This window comes from Fusarium verticillioides, chromosome 1 (assembly GCF_000149555.1).
Source record: "Fusarium verticillioides 7600 chromosome 1, whole genome shotgun sequence".
Classification (NCBI taxonomy): Eukaryota; Fungi; Ascomycota; class Sordariomycetes; order Hypocreales; family Nectriaceae; genus Fusarium; species Fusarium verticillioides.
In genome coordinates, this window is record NC_031675.1 from 4,981,274 (window position 1) to 5,001,060 (window position 19,787).

Consider the following 19,787-nt stretch of genomic DNA (forward strand, 5'->3'; position numbering starts at 1 on the left):
TTATTCCACCAAGGAAGCTCAAGTCTATCCTGTTGAAGTATAACCAAATGTCGTTCCCAGAAACTCCTTTTATTCAACAAAATCACCATCACGTCCCAAGTCCATCATAGAGAAGAACAAGCTCATGATAGACGGCCGGCTCGTTATATGCTCGACTGGGTTTGGGTTCAACAACATGTTTACGGTCGGGGACATCACCGTAGAACAAATCTTCAGGGTCAACCTCAGCGGTCTCGTTGTTGGCGGCATCGTTGAAAATCTCGCTTTCTTGAGTTGAGCCCTCGCTGTCAGCGTCATAACTATCTTCATTGCCATGTTGGAAACGCCCTTCTCCATCGTCTGAGTCTGTGTCTGCAGACTCGAGACTGTCGAAAGACGTGACAGATTCAAGGTCTCCCATCATATCTTGGCGAATCAAGGACATAAAACCCTCGGGTTTCTTGCGAGGAGGAATGGGCTTCTTCTGAAAATACTCACGAGCGAACTGATCCTCCCATTCCTCCAACTTCTCATGAGCGACATATTCACGGAACAATTTGATCTCAGGGCTCTCATTCTGGACGTTGCCAAAACCCGGGACGATGTTTCCAAACCACGAGAGGCAGGTGTCGTTATTGGGACAGCCTGCGAGCATAGGCTGGAACTCTTTGAAACGATACTCACAGTCCCATGCTGGCAAGATAGGTCGTCGCTCGCGGTGAGCCACTTGTGCGTCGAAATACCAGCTGTGACAGGGGGCGATATAGACACCAATATTGTCACCACAATGGCAGCATTGTTGGACGATCTCTTGACACATGTTTGGTGATGTTTTCTGTGGTTTATAGGAGATCGTGCTGAATTATTGCGGTGACAACTGTGCTTCAGGTATGGACAGTCGTTGATTCCTGAAGGGCATGTGTAAAGAAGGGGAAGGGTTTGGGAACTGGCATACTGGGAGAGAAGAGAGCTGAACTGTTTGATAACGAACAGTTCAAAGTGAATAGCTGAGACTTGAACAGACAGTGGCCCACTGAACAATGAGTAGCAGTGGCAGTGGCAGCGAGTTACCATATGAGGACAAAGACGTGATTCGCTGGAGAACATGAAGCCGAAGCCACTGGCTCCTATCCATGGCTGGACTACGTACCATGGAACAGGTTTCGATTCAAATCAAAGCCTGTAAAAGTGACAAGTTGTCTACGAGGTCAAATACTATCTCAAGTGTTTATTATTTGTGAGTATCTGTCGATGATGGGCGAGTGACTCAAGACAACAAATCTAACTACCACGGTACAGCGTCAACCACCAAAAAGATCACGGATCAGCAAAATAACATACAACACCAGGTATTCGCTGGTCGTCACCGACCCAACTACTAATCCGGCGCTTCGCGGCTTGACTCTGGGGGAGCGGACGGGACCCCGTATTCTCCACGAGCTGTGGTCGTATGTGATAGACCGAGAAGCTCAACAGCAATTTGAAGGTGAGTACAGATCCCATATCCAATAGACAGACTCCTTTTCCTTTGCTCGTATCTTGGCTTTGTCTCATAAAGCCTGACTTTCGAAGCTCTCTCTGCCCGTAACTGGTGTCTTGCTGGGGCAGCTTTCGCTCAGGCAAGCCTCTGGTGTTAGGGAGCCACAAACCTCCTGGCCGACTCCAAGATCGTGAGACACAAAGTATGCAACAGGATGGATCATATGGTCACTATAACTCCGAACTGCTTCTAGATCTTTGTTAATATAAGGTCCTCAATGCCTCTATTCGAGGGTGGCCGTGGCCCAACATTCGGGGCGTAAAGCGACATGTTCGCGACACATGATGATGATTTATGTTCTTCTGTTGCTCTCTATCGGGGCCATCTGTGAAATGAACAGGTTGTAGAATTCGTCGTTAATATCAATGTGCTGTATGATGAATGGATCTGAAACTGTTTGTGTTGGATGGAACTTGTAGACGAAATACCCTTGTGAACAAGAGATGTTCATAGATTGTTCGCCCCCGTAACAATGGCAGACTAATATGATACAGTCTATGGGATGAACAGTAATTGGATAATATACTAAGCTTCCCGAAGTCTTTTCATCATTTAGGCGAGATGTCCCAAGTCTTCTTACCTCCCCTAGAGAGTATCCCACACGTAGGTATGATCAGAGGAGAAAAGGGTGGCTGATAGGGGCAGAAGAAAGATGAAGAGAACTATCATAACGGCCAATGTCGACATTCTCTGTATTCAGAGACACCTCCACCAACAACCTTTGTTCTTCATCAGCAGGGTCTTTTTGGTTTTCTGACGTGGTATGCATCAGTTCACAGGCATGACCTGATAGGACACAGTGTAGTACTCTTGATGTACGCCTTTGTCTCAATGAAACACAACCGTGCAAGTGACAGGCCATCAATGCAACCCCACCACGGGGTATCTAACATGGAGAAGGAAAATGGTATTTGTATCTCATAAGACTTTCGAGTCTAACTCGGATCATGCTACATACTAACTTAGTAGGTATTGGAACCCACGTTTTCTAACAAAGCCTTGTATAACCATCGAATAATAAATAAAGGACACACTTTCCGTGCCCAAGTCCGCAAAGGCGCGGCACCAATCCCTCAACTTCTGTATCCGATTATCATGCACGGTCTTGGGGTTCCAACCTTGAGTGCTCCGATCTCGGCGGTAGCTCCGGCACCGTAGGCGGCGTTCATGATTATTCCCATGTAAGCAATCCAGGTATAAAGAGGCAGTAAATCCTCTCTATTTTATTCTATTTGATTCATTCATTCATCAAATTCATATACTTCTCAATCGCAAATATGGCCGAACAGAAAGATAGATGGTCTGCCAACGTGCGTATACTTTTGTCGTTGAAGGAGCCTTACACTTACACCAAATCCAGGCTTATCAGCACTCGGCTTCTTTTGTCCCCAAGCTTGCCACAAAAGTTGTTCAATGGCTTGATTTACAGAAAGATGATGCCCTTCTCGATATCGGATGTGGAGGTATGTACTTGAGTCCCAACTTGAACCACAGTCCTGAGACTGATCATCTAGATGGCATCCTGAATGCCGAGTTCGCAAAGATCTTGGCTCAAGGAAGCGGTTCAATGCATGGCGTTGATAGCTCAGCTTCCATGATTCAAGCTGCCAGAGAACTGTGCAAAGATTCTCAGAACTCTACCTTTGACGGTGAAGCCGACCAAACCTAATTACTTGTCTCTTTTCGTTAACCATTCGCAGTCTTGGACGCTACACAGCTCGTCTCCAGGCCAGAATTACAAAGAGGAGCTTTCACCAAGGTTTTCTCCAATGCAGCCATGCACTGGATTCTCCGCCCAGAAGATACTCGTGCTCAGTTCTTCAAGGGTGTCTACGCTTCACTGGCCCCAGGTGGTACATTCGTCTTCGAGATGGGCGGTTTCGGCAACGTTTCTGAAATGCGAACTGCTGCTCTTAGTGCTGTAGGCCGCCGCATCGGTATGAAAGCCGCTCTTGCAGCTGATCCATGGTTCTTCCCTGACGAAGCTTGGGTTACGAAGGCGATGCAAGACGCAGGCTTCGTTGTTGAACGGGCAGAGCGCGAGTGGCGGCCAACACCAACTGACAAAGGGGGTGTTGAGGGCTGGATTCGACTCATGGCAAGTCAGTTCTTAGATGCCATTTCAGATGAAAAAGAGAGGGAGGAAGCTGTCCAGGAATGCGTGGGGGTGCTGAGGGAGGTCTGTCGTAATCCTTCTGGTGGGGAGACGATACATTATGTGAGGCTCAGAGGCATGGCCAGGAAGCCTGAATAGGCACGACTGATAGTAACTGTAGCATGGGGGAATGTCAAATAGAAAGGCATCTGCATCATGATAGAAACATTTTTAGTGGCATTAACACTACACCGATATCGGTGCATCATGGTGAAGAACTTCTAGAACGATGCCCGGTTGTAAGAATGTAAGTGGTGGTGATTAGTCAGTTACGTCACTGAAGCTCGGGAATTTCTAGGCGACTTGCGTCAGCGTACTAATGTAACCGCGAATTGTTCAAGTCTCATACAATCACTTGCCCCAGGACAATGAAGCCCAAGGCACCCAAACTTTACGTGGCCTATTGACCTCCAGCAGTTCCCCCAAAATATTTACTCTCTAAATATGATGAATCCTTTTGTATTACACCAAGATTGCATTATAGATGATATACCTAGCTCATGAAGACATTTCTTCCATCTCTATCGCACTGAAACACCTGTATCGATCGTGAAACCTCCCACAGCTTACCCTACAAAGGCACGACATCATCATGCCCGAACACGATGCGCTCGTGTTGTCGTATAGCCACTTGGCCAAGCTTCCCAGAGCCAACGATGCTTTGCAGACCTTGAAGAAAGTAGCTTCTCTTGTGAAGCCTATAATGCGAGTTCGCAACTGGAAAGTCCGAGAGTTGGCCGAGTTTTATCCTGAACAACAGAATCTGTTAGGTAGGCCCCAGATGAACTTCTTCAGGTCATCCATGATATTAAATGTAGTTCATAGGTCTCAATATCAACCGAGGAGCCAAGATATGTCTTCGTTTGCGACATGCTGGAGATAAGAACCAGTTTATGCCCATCGAAAGCGTTGTTGATACAATGCTACACGAGTTGTCACACATAGTCCATGGCCCTCACGATGCCAAGTTTCATGCTCTCTGGGATCAACTCAGAGATGAGCACGAGGGTCTGGTTCTTAAAGGCTACACTGGAGAAGGCTTCCTTTCAGAGGGACGGCGTCTCGGAGGCTCAAGAATACCACCTCTCGAAGCTCGTCGAGTAGCACGAGAGGCTGCAGAGAAGCGACGAGCTCGCCCCGGTACTGGATCAGGCAAACGTCTAGGGGGCTCTGCTCCTCGGCCAGGTGAAGATATTCGGAGAGTTATTGCGGATGCTGCCGAGCGGCGGAGCAGGATCCTCAAGGGATGTGGCACAGATAACCTCAGCGAAACTCAAATTCGCAACATTTCAGACAATGCCACAAAGAACGGTTTTCGAACACAGGCCGAAGAAGACGAGGCTAACGATGCAGCCATAGCTCAAGCCCTGTGGGAACTAGTGCAGGAAGACAAATCTGTCGAATACGGCAATTCATACATCGCTCCCACGGCAGACAATCCAACTGGAAATGGGGGCGGATCAGTAATCCCGCATAGGGGACCTGGTGCTAGTTCGGAGAGGCCTACAGAGCCTCCAGGTTGGACATGCAGCACTTGTACTCTGCACAATCCTGCCAACTATCTCTGTTGTGACGCTTGTGGGATGGAGCGGTCCGAGATGAGTCCAAGGACACAACAGGTTAAGAACAACCGCCGATCCAGATCGCCAGTATCGCAACCTGCTGTTATTGACTTGACGACTTCGAGTCCGCCACGAGATCGGCAGAAGCCCGCTACAACATCGCGGAATTCAAGACCAAGAGTCACAAGTCAAGAAGCTGCATCGTCGGGACCACAGCCGCAGATGTGGGAATGTAGTTTTTGTGGGACGGTGATGGAAAAGAAGTGGTGGACTTGTTCGACATGTGGGAAAATCAAGGACAATTCACGATAGTTAGTTTGAGAATTGAGTTGCTGTTGGTCAACAATACGAACTGGAGCAAATCAATGCCTTGAACCCTTGTTTCTCGTGTCTTGGTTGTCGATCAACAATGACTTCATCGACACTGGGTCTTGGGTCTTTAAGGATTAAGTCTGCGACAGTCTCAAGCTATATCAAGTGCGGGTTTTTTTTCTCTGGTGCGAGCCTGCGAGGCCAAGACGCAGGGGCCAATTTGACCAAGATCGTATTGCGATCCCCAAGAAAAAAAAGATGATATTAATGAGACTTTGCAGGATCCGGAAAGGCGCCGATTGGAACTGGAGATGATCTGCAAGGCGGGCTTGGACGCCATCGGAGCTTGTAACAATTAGACCCTAGCAGAAACCGGGCGGGTTGGGGACAGAGGCATTCGGGTGAAACAACAAAAGATGGAGGAAAAAGAAGTGCTTACGCTTAAAGCGGCTGATGAGGAGCAGCCAAGCAGAAGGGTGCAGCAATAATTGTTAGGTAACCAGCATGAAGATGCTGTAGGGTGCATCTGCGAGATGCCTTTGCGGTTCCAGCTTGGGCTTAGTTGGCGTGCCAAGAGCTTGATGTGTTTGCATCCTCCTGCCTGTGTGAATGGAAAGTGGTGATTTGAAATGCGAATGTGCAAATGACACCAGAGTTTTTCATGCTGGAATCAATTCTGGGCTTGGCCATAAGGTCTAGATGCCGATGGACTCAAAGGCCAGACCACTCGGTACAACCACAAATAGACGGCACGATGCAGCTAATTGTCCGGAATGCACCTGTCGGAGGATAATTGTGCATTTCATCGTAACACAACCGCTTAGCTGCCAGCTGGCAGAGTATCTAGATTCCAGCCCAGTTGCTAAAACAGGCACATTTGTTGCCCTCACCGGCTAGCTGATCAAGGACAAGTAGTGAAACTTGATGAGTGATTATAACCCCGTTGAAATCGGAACGACTCGGTTCTAATAACACCCATCTTTGTGTCCCCAGGTCTCCAACATTGAAATGCAAAAAGTGAAAGTGTCTGCGAGGTGCCTGAAAGGCCCCAACACCTCATTCGTCCGTTCCCGCGATCTCCTGTGTCGTGCAGCACGCATCCCTTGGAAGTGGGGAAACTCGTCCAAAGCCCAGCATCAGCGTAGATGGAGATGCGAATGCAACTGCAACCACATCAGGCGAGATAGTGTTGTACATACATACTGTAACAAAGCGTTGTGCGCCAGGGACCCGTATCCCCATGTTCAGATCAGTTGACAACAAACATATCGACGAGGCGGTGATGCCTTGAAGGATTCAATGTTTTGAGTCTGGTCGAAAATAGTCCCATTGGGTACCTGTAAGGTATTGATTGATTGTGCCCAGATTATAGAATCTCTAGCGTCGACGAGCTCCCGCTGTTGATGGTGGGCAGATGACAAACAAACTCGTCCTGTGATGGGGTAGGTCTGCGAGAATGAATTGGATGGCTGCGAAGGAGGGTGTTCGCTAGACGCTATGTTGCAATGGTCAATTCAAAAATCCCCATGATGATGATCTGGTTCATGTTTAAATTTCCATTATGGCCAATCTGAGGTCAGGATTTCCAGAGGAGGAAGCCGATGTGGAAAGGCAACTCTCGTGGTTCCGCAGCCCTAAAGTCGGTCGGATGACACGGATCAATAGACTTCCGTGGCCTTCAACTCAACTGTGGTCTGTTTCTGTTTCTGTCCTGTCCTGGCAGCCCTGGGCTGTCTGTGGTTACGGGGATTGAGGCTATCCATTCCCACGGGATGGCCCTTGCTCTTACTGAGATTAGGCCGCCTTAATTCTCCTTCCTGAATTGGTCATCGGGCACATGTTTGAGGCTTGTTGATCAATGAAAGAAACGTGCTCGCATAGTATCGAGCTTTGTGCGACCGTGACCGCGATCGGCTTCGGTAAGGTTATCTTGTCTGATTCGGCCTCGTCTCTGCATAAGGCTGGGTTGTTGGTCTTTGTCTTCAATTAGACTTGTATGTACGGATACTTGTTGTACTGTCCAGTACTGTGCTTCCTTAACCTCGAGTTGTAACAGACTAGCTGGGGTCTCCCATGTTGGTGAGCATGAGCAGCTCTATACATACTGACACACCAGAGCTAAAAGGAGCTAGTTTACGATTCTGGGCTCTCTTAGACGCGATATTCGATTTCTGAGATTGCGGCGTCCGGTCGCATGTTATTGTGCTTTTCGAGGTTCTCGAGGGAATCTTCAGCGATCGAGTCTGCGCCCATTTCGAGACAAGGTCTTTCGTTGAAGAACTGTTCACCGCAGAAATCAGGGCTTGCGACTGGAGCCATGCATGCCATGCCATTCTCATGCTCGATCGGCATTTCAAGAACAAGGGAGGGTGAAGTGGGCCCGGCTGTGGAGGCGATCCCGACCCTGGACAACGTCGCGGCGCTCTCTTAGGTGAGCAGACGGCTTCAACCGCCCCACTCTACAGCACCTCTCAGTGGAGAGGATCCCCACGCCTTGCCCGCCCAGACCCTCTGCGAGGCGCTGAGAGGGGACCTAAGCGACTACCAACAGGGCGTTAGACCCCAGTAAGAACCCTCCACTGCTGAAGGTTGTGAGACCCCGCCCGCTTGTCCGTCGCTCGGTCGCTCGCTCATTGTGTTGGTGGTGGTACCAGCTCTTGCCTATCCTATCATGTACCCCGGCACCAGGAGGAAGGTGACGGGAGGTGTGCCAATTCAGGGTCCTTCCTGTCCTTGGGTGTCGGTCGACTGCTTTCCTTCGCGGCTTGGAGTGAAAATCAATACCTATTCCTTTCAACGCTGTTGCACAAGAAAAACCTTGAATGTTTTATTTTCTCTTCCATTGCCTGTATCTTCTCCTGCATCAACATCTGATTCAACCTTGACTTTTGTTGTAGAAGCCCGGTCTTCTCCACCTCAAGCCTGGGCTTCCAGCTCATCCAGCTAAAGCTGTCATCTCTATTCCAGCTTTACGGTTCACATTTCCATTTCAGCTGAGTTGTCTCGTTCGTCCACTGGCTTCCCTATTCAGGCAAACCAAAGCGTGGTATATCATACTTGTTTTGTTTACAGAGATATCAACTTCTTGTAACTCACCAAACAATAACCTCCCTCCCGCCGTTCCTGACCCAAACCAGTAAACCGTCTTAACACGCCCTTCAAAGTCTAATCCCGCCTCCGTCGACGCCGTCCCAAGACAAGCTAGACCTGAGCCACGGATTGCCTGACCTTTACGGCACTTTTCCCTCTCAGCGCCATGCCAATTCCCTGTCGCCAGTCACTTGTCGATTCGAAGTAGATCAACTCCACTGACTTTCTTTTGGACCTTGTCTCGAGGTCGAGACCGCTGACGCCCCGGCCATCGCTTCCTTCGCCCACGACCAGTGCATTCACAACTGGCAACTCTGAATATTTACTCTCCCTTGTGATTTTGTCGTTCGGCTCCTCATCATTTGCCCATCGTTTAATACCCAACTCGCACGGAACGGCGTTCAATCTCCATGACTTATAACGCAGCACCGATATGAGCCCTCCCGATCCCGAACAAACTCGTGAGAGCAGCCAAACTCGAGCTATTAGGCCCGCAGCAGCTGTGCACGACACCGGCTTTCCCTTGGCTTGCTCTGAATCACATCAAAATCAGATCCAAGCTCCTGTTCCGACCTCACTTGACAATGCGCGACAGAGAGCCACTTTCGACTTGGTGAATGATATCAAGGGCCATGATGCCACCCCACGACCATTTGCCGGGGGACGTTTCCTCAGGGATCTGGGAGATGCTTCGCGCTCACCTTCGCAAAGCCCTTTTCGCCTAGCCATGCCTAGTATATCTCCTGCCCAGCTTGCATTCTCTGCCATGCAGTACTTGCCGGTACCAACTCTTGTTCTTAATAATCTTAAGACAGTCGTCCTGGCCAACGAAGCAATGGGCAGAATGCTAGGACTCATTACGGAAGATTCGGATGAAGAGGATACTCTGCCGACTATCGAAAGCCTTCGCGGCCAGACCTTGTCTCAAGTCGGTGTTGATATCCTCCAGGATGGACAGCCTGTGTGGGCAACGTGGGAGGCTTTCCTCGATTCTCAGGTGGATGAAATGGGCGTTCGATTCGCAGCAAGGGATCCACGACAACCATCACAGTCCGCCGGTGATGAGACGCCAACCGCAAGCACAATGCCTTTCCCCGAGAGGGCACCAAGCCCACCTGCGCGTAAAACACAGGACTCCATCGTGGAAGTTGTAATCACCCGCAAAAATGGCAACAAGGCAGCGTTTGATGGCCGCTATAATCCTAAAGAATCGGATTGTCAAGTATATGCTAAGATGATTATTACAATATGGGAACTTGAAGATCGTCAGACGTTCTTCACGCTCACTTTTACCAGCACGGAATCCCCGTCATCCACTCTTCACAGCACGAAACGACCCATTGCGAGACCGAGTATCCTCGAGGCAGCCGAGCGCAAATCCATTGCTCACTCAAACCCGTCGTCGGTTGCGTCAAGTCGAGACTCGAATTCACCATCATTTCACAGCCCAGGAATTGTCACCATGTCATCTAGCCCTTTCCCACCGATGGGCCCCCCTTCTTTCGCAACCCATTCAAGTACGCCTTCTCTTCTGCAAAAGATGCTGTTGATGAAAGACGCACTGCTCAACAATACCCAAATGCCCATTTTAGCAATGTGGAAAGATGGCAGTGTCACTTTTCCCAACACGGCTGCTCGGAAACTCTTTGAGAAAGAAGCCCCACTCGATACATCTCTTAATGGCTTTGATCTCCTGCGGTATTGGCACATTTACACTGAGGACTTCTCGGAGCGCTTTGCGGTCGAGGATATGCCTATTTGCAAGCTGCTCAAGACAGAGAAGCCCTTTAGCGGATTCCGTGTTGGCATGTATGATGAAAACAGAAATAAGCGGATTTACGATGTCCTTGGTGAGGCTATTCGGGACGATTCTACTGGCGAGTTTCTCGCTGGTGTAGTTACTGGACGGGATGTTACTGTCATGACAGAAGAGATCACACAAATAAAAGAGCGGGATGAAGAGCGTTTCAAGCTAATTTGCGACACAATGCCTCAACTGGTATGGACGGCAATGCCTGATGGCATGGTCGACTTCTGGAACACTCGATTTTACACTTACACCGGGCTCACTCCAGAGAATAGCCTCGGCAAGTCATGGGTAAACGCTTTCCACCCCGATGATCTTCCTGAAGCACACCGGAGATGGCAACACTCGCTTGATACAGGCGATAGTTACGTGACGGAATACCGGTGTCAAAGTAAAGATGGTAACTGGCGTTGGTATCTCGGCCGGGCACTGCCTCAGCGTAACAAAGAGACCGGGAAAGTCGAGAAGTGGTTTGGTAAGTGTTTTGATCGACTAAATTGCAATTTTAGGACTGACCATCCGTTTCACAGGAACCTGTACCGATGTCCACGAAAGTATCCAAACCAAAATGAGCGCGAAACGGACACGACAACAACTTCTTAGCGTCATTGCCCACTCTCACGTTACCATTTTCACCGTTGACCCCAATCGAAGGGTCACAATGCTCGAAGGCGCATTGATCTGGAACAACACTCACGAAGAGAACCATGATGGAACGAGGTGGTTCATTGGAGAGAATATGTATACTGTATTCAATCGCTTGACAGCGCAACTGGCAGACGGAGAACGTCCTGAATTCCTTGAACCCATAGAGCTGCTGCTCGATGGAAAAGCTACCGAAGACCTCAAGGAACACGGCATCGGTAAGGATAGGCACCAAACTGGATTTCGACAAGCTTTGCTAACATCAAGTAGACGACCGTTGGTACCGAACTCGTTTCCTTCCCATGTTTGGCAAAAGGCCACAAGAAGGAGATGCCACGAGCGACACGTATATCGAAGGGGTCATTGGCGTGATCATGGACGTTACCGAACTGAAAGTCCGCGAGGAAGCCCTGGAGAAACAGTCCAAAGAAAAGCGAAGGGCGATGGCCAATGAAGCAGCTGCCAAGGAGGCCAATAGACTAAAGAGTCAATTTCTCGCCAATATGTCTCACGAAATCCGAACGCCCATCACTGGTGTGTTAGGGATGGCCGAATTACTTAGCGGAATGCAATTGGATGCAGAGCAACAAGAATACGTTGAAAATATTCAGAGCTCGGCAACATCTCTGTTAACCGTTATCAATGACATTCTAGACTTCTCGAAGGTCGAGTCTGGGCGGTTGGATATCGAAGAGGTACAATTCTCCTTATCCCATATCGTCAAGGAAGTGGGGAGAATGCTTCAGTTTGCTGTTGAACGAAAGAACCTTGACTTTCAATCAGATATTGGAGATGGCATCGAAAACGATTTGGTGGTCATTGGCGACCCTGGACGTGTGCGACAGATCCTGACCAATCTTCTTACCAACAGCATTAAATTCACGAATCAAGGATACGTCAGATTTTCAGTCACGGCAGAGAAAGAGACCTCGGAATCTATCGAGGTGCGATTTACGGTTGAAGATTCGGGCATTGGAATTCAGGACGATGTTCGCAAGAAGCTTTTCCAGCCATTTAGCCAAGGCGATGCCTCAACTGCCCGACGATTTGGTGGTACTGGACTGGGTTTGACAATCTGCAAGAACTTACTTGACCTGATGCACGGCCGTATCTCACTCGAATCGAATGTCGGCGTTGGAACTCGAGCAACCTTCTGGATTCCTTTCAATAAACCAAGCGGCCCGGCTGAGGCTGGCCTCGCTAATGCTGGTGCCATCCCTGACCGGCTGCAGTCTGAACTTAGCTTGTCTTGCAACAGTTCGGAATACGATCAGATTGTTGGCACCCCTCCGCCCTTCGACGGAATACAGGCCAACAATACGGGATCACGTCGAACCCGGTTTGGCATATCATCAACATCAAGCCCAGACCAAGAACTTCCAGCATCAGAAAGAGCTAAGATACACGTTTTGGTGGTGGAAGATAAGTAAGTATCAAGATGATTCCGAAAGACACTATCAAGCTAACCAGCCCAAGTCCTATCAACCAGAAGATTGCTACGAAAACCATTGGCAAACTCGGTTTCCAAGTGACGGCTGCTTGGAACGGCAAGGAAGCACTGGAATATCTTGCTGGTGTTCACAAAGGTATCAAACAGAAGCCAGATATCATTCTCATGGATGTACAGATGCCCATCATTGATGGCTACAAGTGCACTCATCTTCTAAGACATCACATGCCTTACAAGCCTTTGGTTGAAGATGTGCCGATTGTGGCCATGACGGCATCGGCTATCCAGGGCGATCGTGAAAAATGCACCAAAGCTGGGATGGATGATTATCTTGCCAAGCCAGTCCGGGGTGTTATCTTGGAGAAGATGCTTTTGCGATGGTGTCACGCTCGACGCCGGACATCGGCGACACCAGACCCTACTGCTTCAGATTGCTCAGAGATGAGCGAGCACTGCGACAATGCTGATATCCCGAACATTGGCATCGACGACAATGACATACCGCAGACATCTGAGGACATCAATGGCAGCCCCATCACACCTCGGCCTTTAACCACCAATGGATACCAAAATGAGCCGTCACCCTTTGATTCTACCGGGCTGGCAGTTCAGGTCCGACGACCAGAAGGAGAGACTGAATGGTCTAATAGGCTGCAAGAAACCAAACTCATCGACGCTGCAGGGGGGTCGTCAAGCTACCGGAGGAACTCATACCACGAATTACAGACCGGAGATTCGTTGACCGAGGAGAATGTCAACAAGTTGAAGAGCGAGAATCAGTCGACGACACGTCGATAAACCAATGAAACCATCGGCCGGGCTCCGGAACCAACAACCAATCGGTTCATCGCGACCGAAACTATTGAAACATGTTGTTGCTTGATCGCCGATCTAGCCTCGCCCACAACGGGAAACAATACCCACAATCACATACAGAACCACTTGTCCGATAAGCGCGGATCATTTTTACACTCTTCTTTCGGCTACAGCATTGGCAACAAAAGCATGTATGCATTGATTGCATTACACACGGTGGAAATGGCGTTGAAACGGGATACCGCTCACATTTAGCGAGCAGAAGAATCAGCGGAGAACAAACTCAGGCCAATTATGCCCTGAATTTTGTGCTCTTATTGTTGCGTGTTTTGTCTTTTTATCATCTATAGACGGACGGGTTCCAGCATTCTGGCAAAAAGAAAAACGGGAGGACCTTTCTGATTGCCTGTACATGCTTTGGCAAAAAAATACGCATCTATGGATTATGGATTGGGAAGATAAATAGTTGAAAGGATTAAGTTTTTTTGTTATGTACGAAACAGCAGGAACATGGATGAATGATGGGATGGATCGATGATACCTTTTTTGACCCTTTAATATTTACTATTTCAATGATTTGAAGCTGGACTAAGATACATATTTAGTCCAAGTGGCCCATACAATTGCTCCTCGCTTGTTATATTCAAACTTTTAATAATGCCAAAGAGATTACTCTTCAATGGTTATCGTGAGAGCCTTAAAATTCATGCACGAAATTGACAACGCATACAATTGATTGATGCCTGATACGTGATACGATCCTTGGGCATCTCGCTCTAAGATCGTGGCTTGACCTAGACCTCGGTCTCGATTCCCGGCTGCTTAGACGAGTGCTCAAAGACACCAGAGGCTTTGTCCCCAACTCGATACATCTTATTCTTGATCCACTTGGCCGTTCGCGGGATCTAGGCCCATCTGTTAGTTTCAGTCTTATGGCACGCCCCCTCCAAAAGCGGGAGGGTAGAAAATAGAAACAAATTTGAAAGCCACGCGCGACTTATAGAAGGGTATCAGGAGCTTACCTTCCATTGCATGAGACCCCTGTGTTGGCGATGCAGGCGTTTGTCTCGACGGCGATAGTCCCTAAGCTGGTCTATAGGACCCTGTTTGTGATCTGCGCTTCCATCCGGGACACTAGAAACCTGACCGTCTTGGTCTTCTGTATCTGAGGAGCTGGAACTGGAGTCCGAGTTGCTGCCTATAGAGCCTGCCCGGCGGACACGCTGGCCGGAGCCCTCATCACCAGAATCATCAGACTCGACAATACCAGCTTCTCTCTCCTGGTGGCCGACTTCAAGATTATCCCGAGCGGTTTCGATCACTTCAACAACATTTTGAAGATGTTCATCTCGACTCGCCCATCGAGAATGGGCACTTCCCTGAAAAGACGTTAGCAACTGATATAGCTTGCTGGATACTTTCATATATGCTAGTAGAGTGCTTACCAAGCCGGACCAGAATGTGAGCTTGAGTTTAATAGTGCCCAAGCGTTCGCCGCACTCCTCTAAACAGCAAGCTGTAGCACGCTGGAAATCGCCTTTCCAAATGGGTAGTTCCAACTCCGTTTCTTCTTCGTCGGCAATTTCTTTAAGCCAAAGGACAGCAAATGCAGCTGTACCATCTCCAAAGAATCCCTTCTCCCGGAAAGCGATTGACATACAACTGCTGTATCTCTTTGCAACCGCCAGTGCAAGTGATCTACCTCGTTTCGATTTCCAAGTCACGGTTCCTTGATCGTCACCATCCTCAGTATACATCTTTGCACTGCTGATACTGGTCCGGAACTTGAGCTTCGATGAGCGAAGTTCCTTGGGACAGTCTACCACGGTGACAGTGGGCTGAACCTCGATTGTGCCATACTGCCATCCCAGGAGATTTCGTGGTGCTTGGAGTTGAACACTTCGGAACACCATTGAGATACGCACTCTTCCATAGCCAATGCCTCCTGACAGGGGCCAAAACCCCATGACTTGTGAACGTTCACGGAATATTTCCCCGAGAGGCAGGTGGATGATGCCAAGTAAGGGGTCATCCTCCTTCAGTCGAGCATCACGGACCGTGACAAAGACTTCTGCTTCACGCCAGTCGCGGATGAATCTCTCGCAGCCAGCGTTATAGAACGGTTTCGAGTTTTGAGGTTTTGTTCTCGTCTTAAATACCTTTCGGTGATTAAGGATGATAGTGCAGTATGCACTTGGCAGACCATCACCCGAGTCCTCTTCGTCGGTCGCCTCAGCGTCGTTTTCGGCCTTGCGCTTGTTGAGTCGCTCCAGCTCAAGACCAGTGATGTTATGCACTTGGATGCTGAATAGACCACTAGGGTAGCCGTCGGGCGGGGGTGCAGAAATGATCATGGCGTCCTGCTCAGCCTTGAGCTCCTGAGCAGTCTGTTGCTCGAGCTCGCTGGCGTCTCGCTCCTTCTTGCCTTCTTTGAACATAGTCTCGCGAAGCTTACGCTCACTTGACTGTCTGACCTTCTCCTTAAGCTGATCCATAGTACGGATTTCAGGGTCATGTGTCTGCTTCTCAAACTGACACTGCTGGATTCTGGTCTTGGAGAAGTATCCAACGCTCCACTCTAGCTTTCCGGGCATACCATCACCGGATTTCAGGGCCCTGAAGCCATCTTCTCGATGTGACATCTTCCCATTAGACTTATCGTCCCTCATCAACTCCTTGATGGGAATTTCAATTCGCCCGAGGTCGTCGTCCGCCGTCAACCTATCGGAGTCCCACAGCTGAACGCGAAGCCGCTCGTCGATATTGAGCTCCTGTGGTGTCACGAGAACAAAACAGGTTTCATCCCAAACAGGCTCCATCTCATTCTCCAGTACTCGTGTCGTCCACATCACCTTACCAAATTTGGCCCAGCCAACCGAGACGTACCCGTCTGAGCTTCCTTCTTTGATAAGTGGAATGCCTGAATCACCCATCTTGAAGTCGTAGCCGCGCTTAATGTTGACGACCAGAACGCCAACAGCGTTGGTATCCTTCTTGAAATCATCACCAGCAAGCATGTCCTTCAAGTCCAGGGTAAGGCTTTTTGGAGCAACGTATTCAGCCATTGCGGCATCAACGGCGGACTGAACAAAGTTGCTGATGAATGGCACGTCCATAATGTTGATAGCATGTTTACTCAAAGGCACGCAGCTCAGGTTAACCCTTGGCTGTCCAAGGAAGGTGAGCGTGCAGAGAGAGAAGAAGGGAGGATCAGGGGTAAGCTGAAGGCGCATGCGCATGGTACCAATCATACCTTGGAGATCGACCCAGACAGGTATCTTGAGGTTTCCAGGCAGGTAAAATGCAAGGTATAGATGCATATCTTTGGTTCTCTCCTTGAGAGACTTGGATGAAGATTGAGTGCGGTAGGCAAATGCAACCTCAAGGTTGATAAAGTCTCCCTCCTCGGCCTCCATTCCGTCCTGAATCGTGGCACTGCTATCACTATTCTCGCCGTCCTTCTCCTCAGTGTCATTCTCACTTTGTTTCTTGGTCATGAGCTGTCCTTCTCCATCGACTGCCCGAGCTGCGGCTCCAGTAGGCAGCCATCTTATTCCAAGAATCCGCAGAGACTCACTTCCCTGGCCGATATCCTCCACACTGACCATTCGAATCAACCTGGGAAGCGAAGCTTGCATAACATCCTCCAGGGTGTCTGCAAGGCTGGCAAATAGATCGGGGTTGATGAGAGGCCAAACAGAACCGATTAGAGAGTTGAGCCAGACCGTAGTCTCAGTATCGTTCTTCTTAGATGCCTTTACAACACCTCGTCGATGAGCATCCCAGACCTCATCTTCAAAAATATTGTTGACTTTTTTGGACATCCATTCTCGAACTGATACCACAAGAAACCATATAGCTCCCGCAGTGACTGCGGTCAGAATTGACCAGAGTGAAGCGCCAACGAATAATGAGGATTTAGTTTTGCCTTCCTGGAGAATAACCTCTCGGACGAGCCTTTCGATAGCAAATGCGCCGGCCACAATAATAGCCACGCCCGCAAGCCCGAATGTGACACCGCGCTTGCTGATGGATGAAAGCTCAAGGCGCAGAGCATCGAAATCGGGCGGTGGAAATAAATCACCCATGGCATCGTGACTCTGTTGAATATCTCGATGTTCATCGCGAAGCTGCTCGTCTGTTTTGTTCTTGTTTTCTGACCCTGTCGCTGTGCGTTGTGTTGTGCCAAAGGGGGGCTCATTAGTGTCTATCTCTCTGAGAGCTTCGTCCGTGAAATCGTGTATAGTGACAGGAAGATGAGTGACGGGGTCCGTAACTTCTCGCTCGGCTCTTTCTCTCTTGCTCTTCTTGATTTCCTTTCTCCGTTGTTTTGGATCTGATGATTGGGGACCAACTTGTGAAGTGTCTGTCATTTCTTCCCCATTGCCTGCCTCTTCATTTTCGTCCTTTTTACTACTATCATCCTTGTCATCCTCGACTGATTCTATGTGTGGCCCATCGTCCTCTCTAGACTTTTGCTGAAATTGATAATCATTTGAGCCCGTAGTCTCTGACGAGTCAGATTTTCCCACTGCGGCATCTTGACGTGCAGCTCTCTCTTCTCGATATTTGGAGATGGTTGGAATAGGATGCCTGGCGCTATATGGAGCTGTATAGCGACGGTGCTCCTCCGCGTCGTCTCTTCCAGACATGGCGGGTCGCGGGCAGTCTTTTGAGGCAGTGACAGATTGGTGATATACAATTGGCAAGGAACTAGGAATTGTTCAGAGTCTTGGACATGCGGGAGAAAAAGCTTAGTTGATAAGTTTCACGGACAAGTTGAAAAGACCAAGAAAATTATGGAACAAGGAGAAGAATGACAAGAATTAAGGCAGGCAGGTAAGGTAGTTCAAAGGTTGCTGTCAAGCCAAAGGAAGGTGCGATGGAAGGTGGTGAGTTACTACGTCATAAGCTAACGGGAATGGACGATTTGCCGAGCTTTCCTTCTTGGCGGAACCATTTGTACGTAGGTAGACATAAGAATTGGAAAATAAATAGATCCACGATCGCTCGCTCATTCAAGCAAGTATTTGTGGTTACTTTGAAGCTTGGCGAGTCAATGCTTGGTAGTGAAAATCTTAGCTTGGCCTTAACTTGGGCTTGACGATGTTGACGCTTAGAGAGAGGAACTGTGCCACAGCCTAAGAGGCGTTAGCTGAAGTTAGTGCGTTTGCTGTCGATTCTGTCGTGTGTCCTGTTTATGCCCGAATGCATTCACCAACCGCTGATTCTGCCTCGTTTGGTCTGTGTCTCTAATCAATCTGTCCTTCTGCGGCTCGCTTTCACATTCGCAAAGAAACAGGCATCGTACTATTGGTCTCTTGGCATTACACCAACACGTCAGCTTGCGGGGAGCTTGCGGGGAGCTTGAACCAAGCTTGCCCTGGTAATTGGTGGGGTATCGAGATCGCCAGAGGCCAGAATCTTGTCATTGAATGGAAATAGGGCTTCCGATATAGCACTCGATGTTTATCTTGAGCCGTGTTGGTCAATTCTATAAGTTTCATCATGCCTTAAAAGCAGGCTTTGGTGTGCGGCTGCACCACACAAGACATGAAAAGGGCATGATGCTCCGTCGGTTGCAGTGATAAGTTCATACTGACGATTCAGCTCTGGCGCCACTAAGCATGTTCCTGTGGCTGTCATTCGGGCACAGGTAGTTTGGCCTTATCACCGGATTATAGAAGGTTGGTGGTTGGTTGCTGGCGGCATGTATTTATTCTTGGTTCTCTCGTGGCATCGGCCCCACTTCTCCGGCATGGATACAGCAGCGGACGGGCTTTGGCGGGAGTTTTGGTGTAAGCCATTCCGCTGTTTTTCCTTACCCCGAGGGGACGACAAAGGCAGCCAGCCATGTCGCACTATATCGGAGTTTGGTGTTTTGGAAGTGGACAAATCGGGCAGTTGTGATTATTAACCCCTATGCAATGGATCTGATGTTTGAAGATGACAGTAGTCTAAATCGTGAGTGTTTCTGCTTCGATACATCTAATCGGCGCTACTAACACCAACAAGGCAATTGCTCAACAGGACTGTCGCACGATGAAAACGATCTCTCGTTCTTCGAGAGGCTATAGCAAGTGATTTTTGTGATGGCGGTTAGAGTGACAACCAAGCTCTTGTGCGATGTGAAAGTGATGAGCGGTCTGCTTAATGTGCTGCACTACACCCGCTAAGCAATCTGCGACAATAGGAGAAATCTTGGCCTTTTATTTCGAAACTCATCCGATGAACCTGAGAAGTGCATCGTGGACGAGCAGAGGACATCAGATGACAGTCGTTCGATTTTCTGGGGGATTGATACAGCTGAGAACCGTGACGAGATCTAGCCGTGCATTCGTTAATCGAATGTTGGTTAGTTGGAAACTCTGTTGGTTGTATAGTGTCACCTTGCGTGAGCCGCGATCACTACACTAAACCTGCTGATTCCC

At 49.0% G+C, this 19,787-nt stretch overlaps 5 protein-coding genes and 1 non-coding gene across 10 annotated transcripts; 3 read left to right on the forward strand and 3 right to left on the reverse strand.

Annotated features, from left to right (window-relative positions):
- Nucleotides 1-88: 88 nt before the first annotated feature.
- FVEG_00449 (hypothetical protein) lies at nt 89-799 on the reverse strand (the record flags this gene model as incomplete). The annotated part of the gene is made up of 1 exon (XM_018886925.1): nt 89-799. The coding sequence occupies one exon, from the start codon at nt 797-799 to the stop codon at nt 89-91; it is 711 nt and encodes a 236-aa protein (XP_018742583.1).
- Nucleotides 800-1,313: 514 nt separating this feature from the next.
- On the reverse strand, nt 1,314-1,429 carry FVEG_14662. The gene has a single exon (XR_001989281.1). It is a non-coding gene; the product is annotated as a 5S ribosomal RNA (ribosomal RNA).
- A 1,241-nt stretch (nt 1,430-2,670) lies between these two features.
- On the forward strand, nt 2,671-3,871 carry FVEG_00448 (hypothetical protein). Its single transcript, XM_018886924.1, has 4 exons — nt 2,671-2,829; nt 2,880-2,982; nt 3,034-3,168; nt 3,220-3,871. The coding sequence occupies exons 1-4, from the start codon at nt 2,797-2,799 to the stop codon at nt 3,771-3,773; spliced, it is 825 nt and encodes a 274-aa protein (XP_018742582.1). The 5' UTR covers nt 2,671-2,796; the 3' UTR covers nt 3,774-3,871.
- Nucleotides 3,872-4,014: 143 nt separating this feature from the next.
- On the forward strand, nt 4,015-6,035 carry FVEG_00447 (hypothetical protein). Its single transcript, XM_018886923.1, has 2 exons — nt 4,015-4,444; nt 4,500-6,035. The coding sequence occupies exons 1-2, from the start codon at nt 4,267-4,269 to the stop codon at nt 5,546-5,548; spliced, it is 1,227 nt and encodes a 408-aa protein (XP_018742581.1). The 5' UTR covers nt 4,015-4,266; the 3' UTR covers nt 5,549-6,035.
- Nucleotides 6,036-8,289: 2,254 nt separating this feature from the next.
- Nucleotides 8,290-14,049, forward strand: FVEG_00446 (hypothetical protein). 2 transcript variants are annotated; one of them, XM_018886922.1, is made up of 5 exons: nt 8,290-8,635; nt 8,686-10,920; nt 10,976-11,308; nt 11,361-12,516; nt 12,567-14,049. In XM_018886922.1, the coding sequence occupies exons 2-5, from the start codon at nt 9,072-9,074 to the stop codon at nt 13,336-13,338; spliced, it is 4,110 nt and encodes a 1,369-aa protein (XP_018742580.1). In that variant the 5' UTR covers nt 8,290-8,635; nt 8,686-9,071; the 3' UTR covers nt 13,339-14,049. The 2 variants fall into 2 exon arrangements, with proteins under 2 accessions (XP_018742580.1, XP_018742579.1); XM_018886921.1 differs by having other exon boundaries at nt 8,290-10,920.
- On the reverse strand, nt 13,825-19,571 carry FVEG_00445 (hypothetical protein). Of its 4 annotated transcripts, XM_018886919.1 has the most exons (4): nt 19,363-19,528; nt 14,802-19,313; nt 14,379-14,735; nt 13,825-14,261 (listed from the first exon to the last, which is right to left on the reverse strand). In XM_018886919.1, the coding sequence occupies exons 2-4, from the start codon at nt 18,006-18,008 to the stop codon at nt 14,151-14,153; spliced, it is 3,675 nt and encodes a 1,224-aa protein (XP_018742577.1). In that variant the 5' UTR covers nt 18,009-19,313; nt 19,363-19,528; the 3' UTR covers nt 13,825-14,150. The 4 variants fall into 4 exon arrangements, with proteins under 4 accessions (XP_018742577.1, XP_018742576.1, XP_018742578.1 ...); XM_018886918.1 differs by having other exon boundaries at nt 14,802-19,571; XM_018886920.1 differs by having other exon boundaries at nt 13,825-14,735.
- Between the last annotated feature and the right edge of the window lie 216 nt (nt 19,572-19,787).